Source organism: Otolemur garnettii, unplaced genomic scaffold (assembly GCF_000181295.1).
Source record: "Otolemur garnettii isolate 467f Iridium unplaced genomic scaffold, OtoGar3 scaffold00100, whole genome shotgun sequence".
Lineage (NCBI taxonomy): Eukaryota > Metazoa > Chordata > Mammalia > Primates > Galagidae > Otolemur > Otolemur garnettii.
This window is the reverse complement of record NW_003852495.1, coordinates 5208511-5219734: the sequence shown is the minus strand read 5'-3', so window position 1 is coordinate 5219734 and position 11224 is coordinate 5208511. Positions and strand designations below refer to the sequence as shown.

The following is an 11224-nucleotide window of genomic DNA, read 5'->3' as shown; positions in this document are numbered from 1 at the left end:
AAAAAAAAAAAAAAAAATGCTCTAACCAGGTTTGCCCACCTGTGGGTGTAGTGGCCCCAGCCTCCCACTCTGTATCCACACCCAACATTGAGGGTGAATGGCCAATGTCCTTTATCATCATATGAATGCTGGTGTTCTCTTATAAGCTAAGAAGATAGTGAAACACATCTTGTATCTCTGTCAAAAGTGGGGCAGTTGGAGTAAGAAAGATATTGTTTTAAAGAATAATGTGAGGAAATTTTATTCCTTGTGGAGGAGGACTCTATTCCTTTGTGTTTTAAGTGAAAAATTTACCCTTATTGAGAGAACACAACTTAAGACACTCCTCCAAACAAATCAAACATGCCTCACTTGTTTGCTATGCCTGTCTTGAAGGCCAAGGTTCTCAGACTCTTTGGTCTTAGGATTCCTTTACACTCTGAAAAATTATTGAGGCCTCTAAAAAGCTCTTATTTAAGTGGATGATATCTATACTTGACTAACATATTAAAAATTAAAACTGAGAATTTTTATTTTTATTTATTTATGAGACAGAGTCTCACTCTGTAGCCCTGGGTAGAGTGTCGTGGCATCATAGCTCACAACAACCTCAAACTCTTGGGCTCAAGCGATCCTCTTGCCTCAGCCTCCTGAGTAGCTGGGACTACTGGCACCTGCCATGACACCTGGCTAGTTTTTCTATTTTTAGTAGAGATGGAATCTTGTTCTTGTTCAGTCTGGTCTTGAACTCCTGAGCTCAGGTGATCCACCCGCCTCAGCCTCCCAGAGTTCTGAGATTTCAGGTGTGAGCCACTGGGTTAGGCCAGGAATGGAGAATTTTTAAAACACAAGCACACAATCCATTAGCATAATGGTGATGACAAGTTACCACTTGTCATGGAACCTTGGGAAAACTCCACCATACACTCATGAGAGAAGGTGAGTGAAAATAGCAGATAACATCTTAGAAGTTTCCACCTTGTGGATCCCTGGAAGGAGTCCCTGGTTCTTACTGTGGGAACCCTTCTAGGCATTTGGGTTTGTTACCCTTGTTTTAATAAAGAATTCCAAGGAGAGGAAACTTTGTTTAACTTTCATCTCTTGCGATTGCAACATGATTTCCAGCAACTGGGGAAGTGGAGAAAAAAGGAAAGAACAGAAAACAAATTCGCTTTACCAAGAATCCTGGCAACCTGCAGTATACACCAAGCCCGCACATCCCACCCAGCACCGGCCGTGGCGTGGCAGAGGCCAGAACAAGCCCCTAGCATCGTCCAGGAGAAAGGACAGCAGACACTCCAGTTTGGAAAACAGAAGATAGAACCAGTCATTTTATTCCAAGATCCGCACTGGGGAATGGCAGGAATAAATAAAGGAGGGCAGACTGGGGGGCCGGTAGGAAGGCTCTATGTCCTGCAGCATATCCCACAGGATGATGCCCGACAGCACTTGCAGCAGAACAGGCAGATGGGGATGTGGGTGTCTCGCCGGCTCCGCTTCTGAAGCATGGGCTGCTGGGAGGAAGGGAGAATGAGGGGTGCAGGCCAGGGCAGGGGAAGGGGGATTCTGGGAAGGGCATCCCTGGCGCTCTCACCGTCCAGCTGGCCCTGGGTCCAGCTGTGTCCTGGGGCTTGATGTCTGCAATCTGTCCTGTCTGTGAAAGCAAAGGGGTATTGAGGATGGCGGGGGCCAGGCAGAGCTCTCAGACATACCCTACCCACCCACTCCTGTCCAGGAGGTTGGCAACCCAGCGCTCAACTGACTTGGAGGAAGGGTCTCTCGCCTTCCCACAGGCGGTTCTCCTTCCTAAAAGCCTCCCAGACCAGTCTCCTCCCCTCTAATCTTCTTGGGGACATCACCTGCCCTAGCCTGATGCCAGTGCCAGCCTCAGAGCCAGAGTCCCTGCTGTTGCCTCTCACAGTCCACCCGTGAAATGGCAGAGTGGCTGTCCCCATTTTAAAAGCTGACAGGGGCTTCCTCCTCACTCAGAGGATAAAACAGTGTCTACACAACTGCCCACGAGACTCTGCATGATGCCCTGTACTTCCCCCACCCTCCATCTCATCTCCAAGCACCATCTTCTGCACTGATTCTGCTCTGACCCTGGAGTACACCCAACTTGCCCTCACCTCCGCTCTTTGCTTGCTACCTTCATCCCTTATCCTCCAAGGCACAGGTCAAGTATCATTTTTCCACAAGACATTTGTTTGGCCAGGAGCCTCCAGACCCCATCTGTGGGCCCCCATGGTCACTCTACTCCCATCCTTTACATTATTTGTGAATGTCACTTTACTAAACATGACTGTTTATATTTTAATCATTCATTAACCAATTCCTTGCCCAGGATATAAGCTCCATGACAGCAAAACTCTTCTCTCTCATCTCCCTGGTTCATTGCCTCGTCCCTGCCTTTAGAATAAGACTGGACATAGAGACGCTCAGTAAACAACTGTGTAGTTAGTCAAGGGCCCCACTCCCCTCATCCCTGCCACTAGGCCTTCCTCCATCCCTGTTCCTTCAGCGGCTTCCAGGCCCCTGAGCTGTCTTGAGGTCTGCTCTGTGGGGGTGGGGGGTCTCCAGCAACCCTCAGCAGCTTCTCCCAGGAGTCTGCTTCCCCCACACCTGTGGCCCTGTGAAGGCCCCAGGCCCTGTGGGTTCTCACCTGTTGTGGGAAAATGAAGCCACTGGTCAGGCTGGCGAGGAGGAGGAGAAGGAGGCAGGCAGCCCGGATCTGAATGTTCAGTGCCATTGTGCCGTCTGGCTGTCCTTCTGCTGGGTCTAGAACTTGCTCTGGTGTTTGGGACCCAGGTACCGTCGCTTTTATGGAGCCTGCTGGGGAAGGCGGTGGTCTGAGCCCCCTCCCCTTTGCCCTCATTTCCAAGAAGGTCATGGCGCCGAAAAGGCGGGAGAGATAAGCGGGAACAGAGTGACAGGGAACAGGGTTGTGTCACCCTCAGCCAGCAGAGGTGTGTCTAGGGGGTGGGGTGGATGGGATCACAAACATGTGTTGCTGGCCAGCCACCTGGGGAACCCCATCATGACATCACCCTGTTGATCTAGAAAAAAGTCCCCCCTTTGCCTCAGAAGTTGGAGAGGTCATCAAGCAGAATTGAGGTACCCCTCTCCTTACCCACCCCCTCCCAGGACACCCTCATTTACATGGAGCATGACAAGTACCCCAGCTTCAGGCTCTCTTCACACATGCATAGGTTCGGGGGGGGGGGGGGAGGGGAGCACTGAATACCCAGGTGCGGGTAAGGGAGATGTCAGAGTGTTCCTCAATGCCAGAATCAGGAGATACAGCCCTCATAACTGCGAGATGTTCCTGTAAGCTTTTGACCATAGAAGACAGTGGTAACTGACCACTGGCATCTCAGATGCTGGCAGAGATATTGGCACACTTTGTGCGAACTCTCTAACCAGCTCCTGGCTGTCCCATCCTGGGCTCTGCTCTGGATTTAGGGGCTATTGCTGCTTTCTCAGCCCCCTGATCCCTAGGGTCCTGGCTTCCCACACCCTCCTCTCAGGACACTTCCTGTTCTTGGAGAATTACTTCCTTCACTTTGCAGGAAAGCTGAAGGCAGAGATTAGGACACTGCTCAAGATTGCCCAGCCCAGAGCTGAGCTGGGATTCCAGACTGACTCTAGGCCTGTGCCCTTAACCACCAGGCTCTGCCCCCATCCCCAAGCCTGAAACAGTAGGGCACAGTGGTTGTGCCAGAACTGGCTCAACATGGAAAACTGTGCAACACCCCAACTCCATATTCAGTGGCACCATGTCAGTGCCTTGAAATCAGCAGTGGTGGGAGAATTTACACCACAGAAATTGGCAAACCCTACAAACCAGGGCTTTCTTTTGGAAGCTGGTTTCCAGGAGACTGCTGGATGGATGGGGGAATAAACCCAGGCTGCCTAATTAGTGTGGCACCTTCACGCCTGTCTACTACTAGAACCACCTCAGGGTGCACACAGCCCAGGAGACCCATAAACTTTGGTTCCAGAGATGGGCCCTTCAACATTTGGCTATTTTGTTTCTTGACTCACTCTAGGATAGCGGTTCTCAACCTGTGGGTCACGACCCCCTTTAGAGGTCGCCTAATATCAGATATTTACATAAAAATTCATAACAGTAGTAAAATTAGTTATGAAGTAGCAACAAAAATAACTTTACAGTTGGGGGTTACCATATGAACTGTATTAAAGGGTTGTGGCATTAGGATGGTTGAGAACCACTGCTCTAGGACGATCTAGTGTCAACCCTGTCACTGGAGCCCAGGATTGATGTTACCAAGTCCCACTCAAAGCCATAAATATGGACAGGCTCTTGGAGAGCTCCCTACCATCTGCCTCCCTATTCACAAGGGAGACCCAAGATGGGAATGGCCAGTAAAAGGAGACAGGACTCTCAAGGAAGAGACCAGTTGGGAACACTTGAGATGGAGACAGGGCAGAGAGCCCAAAAAGGTGACCGGATGGACAGGCCTCGCTCCTGGGAGTGGATGGGACCTAATGGGGCTGCAGGATGAGGAAGTCTCTGGCAAATGGCCACATGCTCATCCACAGGGAGAGGCAGCAGCATCCCCCAGCCCTACCAGGAGAGGCCGCATCTCAGCTCAGGCCAGGTTTCATCATCAGCCAGGGGCAGGGGTCACAGCACAGGCGCCAGAGCCACGGCACAAGGCGACAGGCTGACTGGCCAAGCTTGGCTTTCTGGCCATCTGCCCTCCCTGGGGGTGGGGGGCTCAAGGCCAGGCCCCACCATTGGCTGTGCAGAGGGGAGGGCTTCAGCCCAGAAGGGCAGGGTCAGGAGCCAGTCCTGTTTTCAGGAACTGCTGACACAGGAGACCCCAGCCTCTCCTCCAACATGGGACATGTCTTCGACCCCAGGTTCCCCCACCTCCCCACACACCCCTAAGGCCTCAAAGAGGACATTCATTTCTTAATTCCTCTATCCATCCAACCAATGAGTGGGCACCCAGGGGTGCAGGATGGCTGGGACTGGCCATGTCCACAAGCACAGCAACTGAAGCCCTGCCATCACAGAACACGGCATGGACCCCAGACCTCCCCACTCCCAAGATGGACAGACACGCAGTCAGACAAGGCGGGGGCCACATGGGGCCAGTTTATTGCAGTTAAATACCTCTCTATTTTTTTTGTCCATTTTTCCATAAAGAAAATTAAAACACACATACACACGCACACACACACGCCCGCGCGCGCACACACACACACCCAAAGGGGAGCAGGGATCCAGAAACAAGAGGTGGGGTGGGATGTGGCCTCCCTGCTGCAGGGATGGCCCCCCACAGGCTCCCCTCTTTCCCATAAGCACCCTGTCTCAGCACCTCTAGAGACTGAGGAGGCAGCGGATATGGCAGGGCCTGTCCTCCTCCCTCTCGCCTCCAGGTGAGAGCACTAGAAGTGCTGGGGCTTAGTGAGGACAGGAGAAGGGAGACAGACAGACGGATGGGGAAGGAGGACATCATTTCCAAGTCAAGGGTGGTGGGCACTGTATCCACAGAAATGCATTATTTCTCCCCATTTTTGTTAAAAATCTACTATAAAAAAACGCAGCTGGGGGAGGGGCGAGTGTCCCTCTCTGTGCTAAGGGCTGGGGTAGGGGGCAGCAGAGGCCGGCACTGGTGGCGGCTGCATGGTGGGCAGGTGGGTGTCACTGCCGGGCACTCTCGCCCACCAGCTCCAGGTTGTGCTGCTGCAGCTGGGCTCGAAGCAGGGCATTCTCGTTCTTCAGCTCCTCGATCTGGCAGACACAACAGGGGACAAGGGAACCCGGGGCTGGCTGCTGGCATCTGGCGCTCTGGGCTCCCCTCCCAGCTGTAGGCCCTGGCACCCACCTGTTGCCTCAGGAGCTCATTGTCCATCTGCAGCCTCTCGGCCTCCTTGAAGGTCTCCTGCATGCGCTGGTTGGTCTGGCGAAGCTCCCGGATGTAATCACAGGCCTTCGACAGGATCCCTCCTTTACTCTGCGGGAAGGGGATGAGCACATCAGAGTGAGCACTGCCTGGTGGCCCACCCAGAATGATTCCTGGGCCCCAGGGCAGTCAGACTTTCTGGAAGGGGTTGGGGGCCTGGCCCACCACAGCAATTGAGGGTCAGGTGGCTGCCTGGCCAGAGTGGGCAGTGGACACTCACCGCTCCTGTCTTGCTATTGTCTGCGTTACAATCTGGAATGATTTTTGAGAGTTGAACGATCCAGTTGTTGATCTTGTCCCTCCGCCTCCGCTCCACTGCAGGAACAACAGCCAGAAACACCATTACACTGATGGCACTTTTTGGGAGTACCCCAGCAGTGTTCCTCAGAGGGGAGATGATGAGACCTGAGGATACTGAGGCACAGCACAGCCCCAGCCAAGATCACAGCACTGGCAAGTGTGGGCCGAGAAGTGGACCCAGACAGCCAGCCTCCACACCAGCTGACCCTCAAGCGCCACGTACCTTTAGGGCTAGAATCAAATGTCAGGGGCTTCCCATTGCTTATGTTGCCGAGCCCAACATGTTTTTCAAAATTTGAGCCAACATTTAAAAATCAAGGTATTTTTCAACAAAATCTGGCATCTTTTGAAAAACAGAGCTTTGCCCACAGTGAACATGTATTCTTGGAGGGTAGGAATGGGCCAGAGCCCCTCGCCAGCTCTTGCAGGCCCAGACTGGTTCTCTAGTCTGCCCAGAGGCATCAGGCTGTGATTTGGTTTTTCTCCTTACCTCTACAATCAATCTGACCATGTCTCACCCCAACTTAAAATCTTTTCCCCAGGCCCCGAGCAGCTACACTTGTGGCTGTGGCCTCACCCAGGAACACGAACACTGCTCTGCTGGCCAGGGGCAGCAAACCAACGGGAGATATTACATGACAAAGCCAAATATGGGCTTTTGTTCCATGCAACTCCACAATCTTGTTCAAACTTTGCTAGCTGAGTGGCAGCTGCCCCGGCACACAGGGCATATGCCTTTTAGTGGCCACGTCCCATCCTTCTGACACCTGCCTGGGGTCTCCATACACCTGGTGGTGAGGGGACATTAGGCAAAGTGCTCAGTGAGCATGAGGAGGGCAGGCCAGAGCATGTCCCCTTCTCATCACCCCCAGAGGACACACCTTGTCCAACTCTGCCCTTCCTTTAGAATCCTCGTGGCCCACTGCCAGGTAAATCCCAGGTTCATCTCTTGGTTTTGCCCCCTTATTGCTGGCTGTCCCTTCTCTATCTCCAAGTGCCTCCCACTTTGGCCAGAATTAAAACACCCTCCAGTGACATGCCCCCCCCACCCCCCGCCCCCCACTCTTTCTTTCCTCTGAAACCCTGATAGCAGCCCTGGGCTTAGTGAGTACTTAATACTGTGTCACTATCATGGTGAGCCAAGCCTTCCTCACAAAGCCACCCCAGTCTTCAGGACTCAACAGTGGCACTCAGCAGCAGACAGTGTCTAGGTGTCTGTGGAGTGAGGGGCCTCCCCATGGCCCGGCCTCAGAGCCTGGACTGCAGCTTCCCCAATCTTAAAACCCACCACTGCACTGCTGCCTGCAGGGCCTTCCTGGAGGCTGAGTCAAGGGGGGAACTAGCCCCAGCTCTGCCCTTCTGGCACTCAGTGCCATTGTGAAGTGCACGTGAGTGGTGACACCCAAGCACGAGTGTTACAACCGAGGACTATACAAAATGCCTGCGGACTATACAAAAAGTCATGGTTTCTACACCAGAGTGGGGGGTGGGACCAATCCCTGGAGAAAAAGTCATGGTTTCTACACCAGAGTGGGGGGTGGGACCAATCCCTGGAGAAAGACTTAGTAAACACAAGCCTGGTTCCTGAGAGGACGGACGTCAGGCAAACAGGTGGCAAGATCCCAGAAATGGGGGCATGAAAATACACTGCAGGGTGGGGGGCATTGGTGAGCTCCCACCTATGGGCACAACGTAAGGGTACACAGCACACCTATTAGGTGCAAGACACAAGTACCACAGGGACTTTACCTACCAAACACAAACAATGTAACCTAATTACTTGTAACTTTGTATTAATCTGAAATTAAATTTAAAAAAAGAAACTACACTGAAGATGGGGAGGAGAGGTTGTAAAAATAGGTTGTCGAGGCCTTGAATGCTCTGCCGGCAGGTCTGGACCTCATCACCTTCCTCTCTAAAGGTCTAGGTCCTTAAGCCTAGGCCCTGTCACTAGGAGGTGATAATGTGGTCAGGGCTTTAGTTTGGGAAGACCATTAGGCACATTTAAAATGGAGGAAGACCCATTAAGATCAAGGATATGTCTGTTCCACAGAAGCACCTCAGTTACACCCATGTAACAATTTAAAACACAAGTTAGAACAAAAGCTGCCAGAACTGGGCCACACCTATAATCTTAGCACTCTGGGAAGGTGAGGCAGGAGGATTACTTGAGGCCAGGGGTTCCAAACCAGCCTGGACAACATAGCACAACCCCTACCTCCATATAAAATAGAAAAATCAGGCCAGGCACAATAGCTCACACCTGTAATCCTAGAACTCTGGGAGGCTGAGGTATGTGGACTGCTTGAGCTCAGGAGCTCAAGACCAGCTGAGCAAAAGTTAGACCCCCTCTCTACTAAAAATATAAAAACTGAGGCAATAGAATCGCTTGAGCCCAAGAGTTTGAGGTTGCTGTGAGCCATGATGACGCCATGGGTCTTTATCCAGGGTGACAGAGTGAGCCTATCTCAAAAAGAAAAATCAACTGAGTGTGGTGGTGCACACCTGTAGCCCCAACTACTTGGGAACCTGAGGCAGGAGAATTACTTGAGCCCAGGCTTTGAAGGTTGCAGGGAGCTATGAGGATGCCACTGTATTCCAGCCTAGGTGACAGAACAAGACCTTGTCAAAAAAAAAAAAATTTGCTAGGACTGAAGGGAGACTGGACGAATCCACAGATACAGTTGATAGACAACATTCCTCTCTCAAAAACTGATAGAACAAGTAGGCAAAAGAATCAGTTCAGAAAACCTAAATGTTGTCAGCCAACATGATGACCTCATTGACACTGAGGGACCCTCTGCCTGACAATGGAAGATCCATGTTCTAGTCATCTGTGCACGGAGCTTTCACCAAGCTAGACCATACTAGTGCTATAAGGTAAGTCTCGAAAAATTTTAAACAACTGAAATTATACAGAGTATGCTTTCTGACTGCATAGAAATAAATTAAAAATCAGTAACAAAAACAAAATCCAGAACACCCATCAATATTTGGAAATTAAGCAACATACCTCCAAATAAGACAAGGGTCAAAGAAGAAATCACAAGGAAAATCAGAAAATACCTTGAAGTGAATGGTAATGAAAATATAAAACCCAACAAATCCAAACAGGATGCAGCTAAGGTGGTGTCAGAGTGAAATCTGCAGCCATAAAGGTTTACATTAAGGAAAAAAAAGGTCACCTTTCAAAGCTAGGAGGCAAAAACTTCCAAAAAACAAAACAAAGTAAAAGTAAAGTAAACCCAAAGTAGAAAGAACAAATTTGTAATATTCAGAGTGGAAATCAAGGAAACCGAAAAGGTAATTCAATGTGACATTTAAAAATCTGATTTTAAATAAAGATCTGGATTTCCGGCTTCTCAGAGGTTCTAGCAACAGTGACTTTTAATTCTAACATGACAGCAATGGGCTGGCACTGAGCAAGGACGGCTTTCAGGCAGGACACGTGTGCCCCAATTCACCAGAACCCCGCTCCCGTTCTGTCCGTAAGGCCCTGCAGGCACTGGAGCTTGTGACTCTGAGACAAGCAGCAGTAAGACTAAGAAGTGGTGGGAAAGAGGGGAAAGGAGAGAGACAGGATGATTTGAAGTCCACTGCAACAACAGAACTCAGTAGTTTGATGAGGGGAGGGAAGAAGAGGGCAGAGGAAAAAGTGGCTCTGGCTTCTGTTTCTGGTAACTGAAACCAGGGTGCAGCAGCTCTGGAACATGACCTGTGGCATGGGAGCCTTTGGAGAGGGGAGACAGTGAGTTCTATTTTGGACAAGTTGAGTTTGGGGTATCTCAAGGACACCCAGAGATGGAGATTTTGAATGGACAGTTCAAAATATGGATCCAGAGAGGAGAATGGCATAAGAACATAGTGCTGACCACCACGAGGATGCAGGCAGTAGGTGAAGCCCAAGGGGACATCTGGAAACAGTTCTCACCTTTCCGTGGGTCACACAGTCTTCTGGAGAAAAGAGAAATGATTAATAACTGCAACTGGGAACAGAGTTTCAGCTCAACTAGAGCTTCTGAGGGCCATTCCTGGGCCTCAGGTGCCGTACTTCCCAGGCAGATGGAAGAGGGGCCAACCTTAGAAATACCAGCAGGCAAAGCAGCTTCTCAAATTCACCCACTGTGAAGAATCACCTGGGGAACTTACTGAAAACACAGGTTCCTGGCCCTCTTTCTGATCTACTCATTCAGAACCTCCTGGGAGAACCCTCGAGATCTTGACAAGCTTCCCAAGAAAAGTCTGAGAGCTTTGTTCTGAGGAACATGAGGGGGAAGGGAAGCAAAGAGCATAGGAGAATCAGAGAGGGTAGCACAGAAGGAACATTCCCGAGAGGAGAGGAATAAGCAAGGTCAGATGCTTGGAGCTCAGACAGGAAAGGAAGCCAGGAGATTTGGCAATGAGGTCATCATGGTGACCTTAAGTGGCACTGTTTTGGTAGAGAAATGAGCCAGACTGCCAAGGATACAGGGGGGATGGGCAGGGCGTAGCTGGAGGATGAGGACAAGCTTATGAAGAAGTCTCTTTTCCACAGGAGGAGACTCACTCAAGACTGTTGGGAAGGAGATTAATCTAGGGAGAGGCACAGTGAGAGCAGGGTGGGAAGGTGACCAGGTGCCATCATGAGAGTCCCTCATTTCAGTTTTATCATGTGGCATACCACACACCACTGGAAGCCTGTCGTCTCTACTCCCCAAGTCCTCACTAGCAGCCTTGGGGCAGTCACGGAGCACTATTTTACAGAGGGTGAGACAGAAGCAGAGATTAACAACCACCCTGGAGGGCCCTCAAACACACACCCCAAGCTCAAACTAAAACCAAGCTCAGACTCACCCCTTCCCTCCAAAGGGGCTAGAGCTCAGCATGAAACCCTGATTCTTTTGCCTTGGAGCGTCCCCTATGCCCATCCCCTCTCACCCCTGCCCTGTCTCAGGCCCATGCCTGCAGTCACTTCCTACTTTCCAAGCCACACCATCCAGCCTCCATGCACAAATCATTCCAGAATAAAA

The 11224-nt window shown here is 50.9% G+C and overlaps 2 protein-coding genes across 4 annotated transcripts in view; both read right to left on the bottom strand.

Moving 5' to 3' along the window:
• Positions 1-1281: 1281 nt before the first annotated feature.
• Positions 1282-2788, bottom strand: HAMP (hepcidin antimicrobial peptide). Of its 2 annotated transcripts, none has more exons than XM_012809137.2 (3): positions 2642-2788; positions 1574-1633; positions 1282-1493 (listed from the first exon to the last, which is right to left on the bottom strand). In XM_012809137.2, the coding sequence occupies exons 1-3, from the start codon at positions 2726-2728 to the stop codon at positions 1386-1388; spliced, it is 255 nt and encodes an 84-aa protein (XP_012664591.1). In that variant the 5' UTR covers positions 2729-2788; the 3' UTR covers positions 1282-1385. The 2 variants fall into 2 exon arrangements, with proteins under 2 accessions (XP_012664591.1, XP_003796181.1); XM_003796133.3 differs by having other exon boundaries at positions 1282-1490; positions 2642-2787.
• A 2289-nt stretch (positions 2789-5077) lies between these two features.
• The window catches only part of USF2 (upstream transcription factor 2, c-fos interacting), a 9753-nt gene continuing 3606 nt past the window's right edge, over positions 5078-11224 (bottom strand). Inside the window, exons 8-10 of one of the 2 annotated variants that reach the window (XM_003796095.3) lie at positions 6136-6230; positions 5838-5966; positions 5078-5743 (exon numbers count right to left, since the gene is read on the bottom strand). In XM_003796095.3, coding sequence (XP_003796143.1) covers positions 5654-5743; positions 5838-5966; positions 6136-6230 — 314 coding nt within the window. In that variant the 3' untranslated portion in view covers positions 5078-5653. The remainder of the gene's footprint in view (positions 5744-5837; positions 5967-6135; positions 6231-11224) is intronic. The other variant, XM_012809136.2, reaches the window with a different exon arrangement.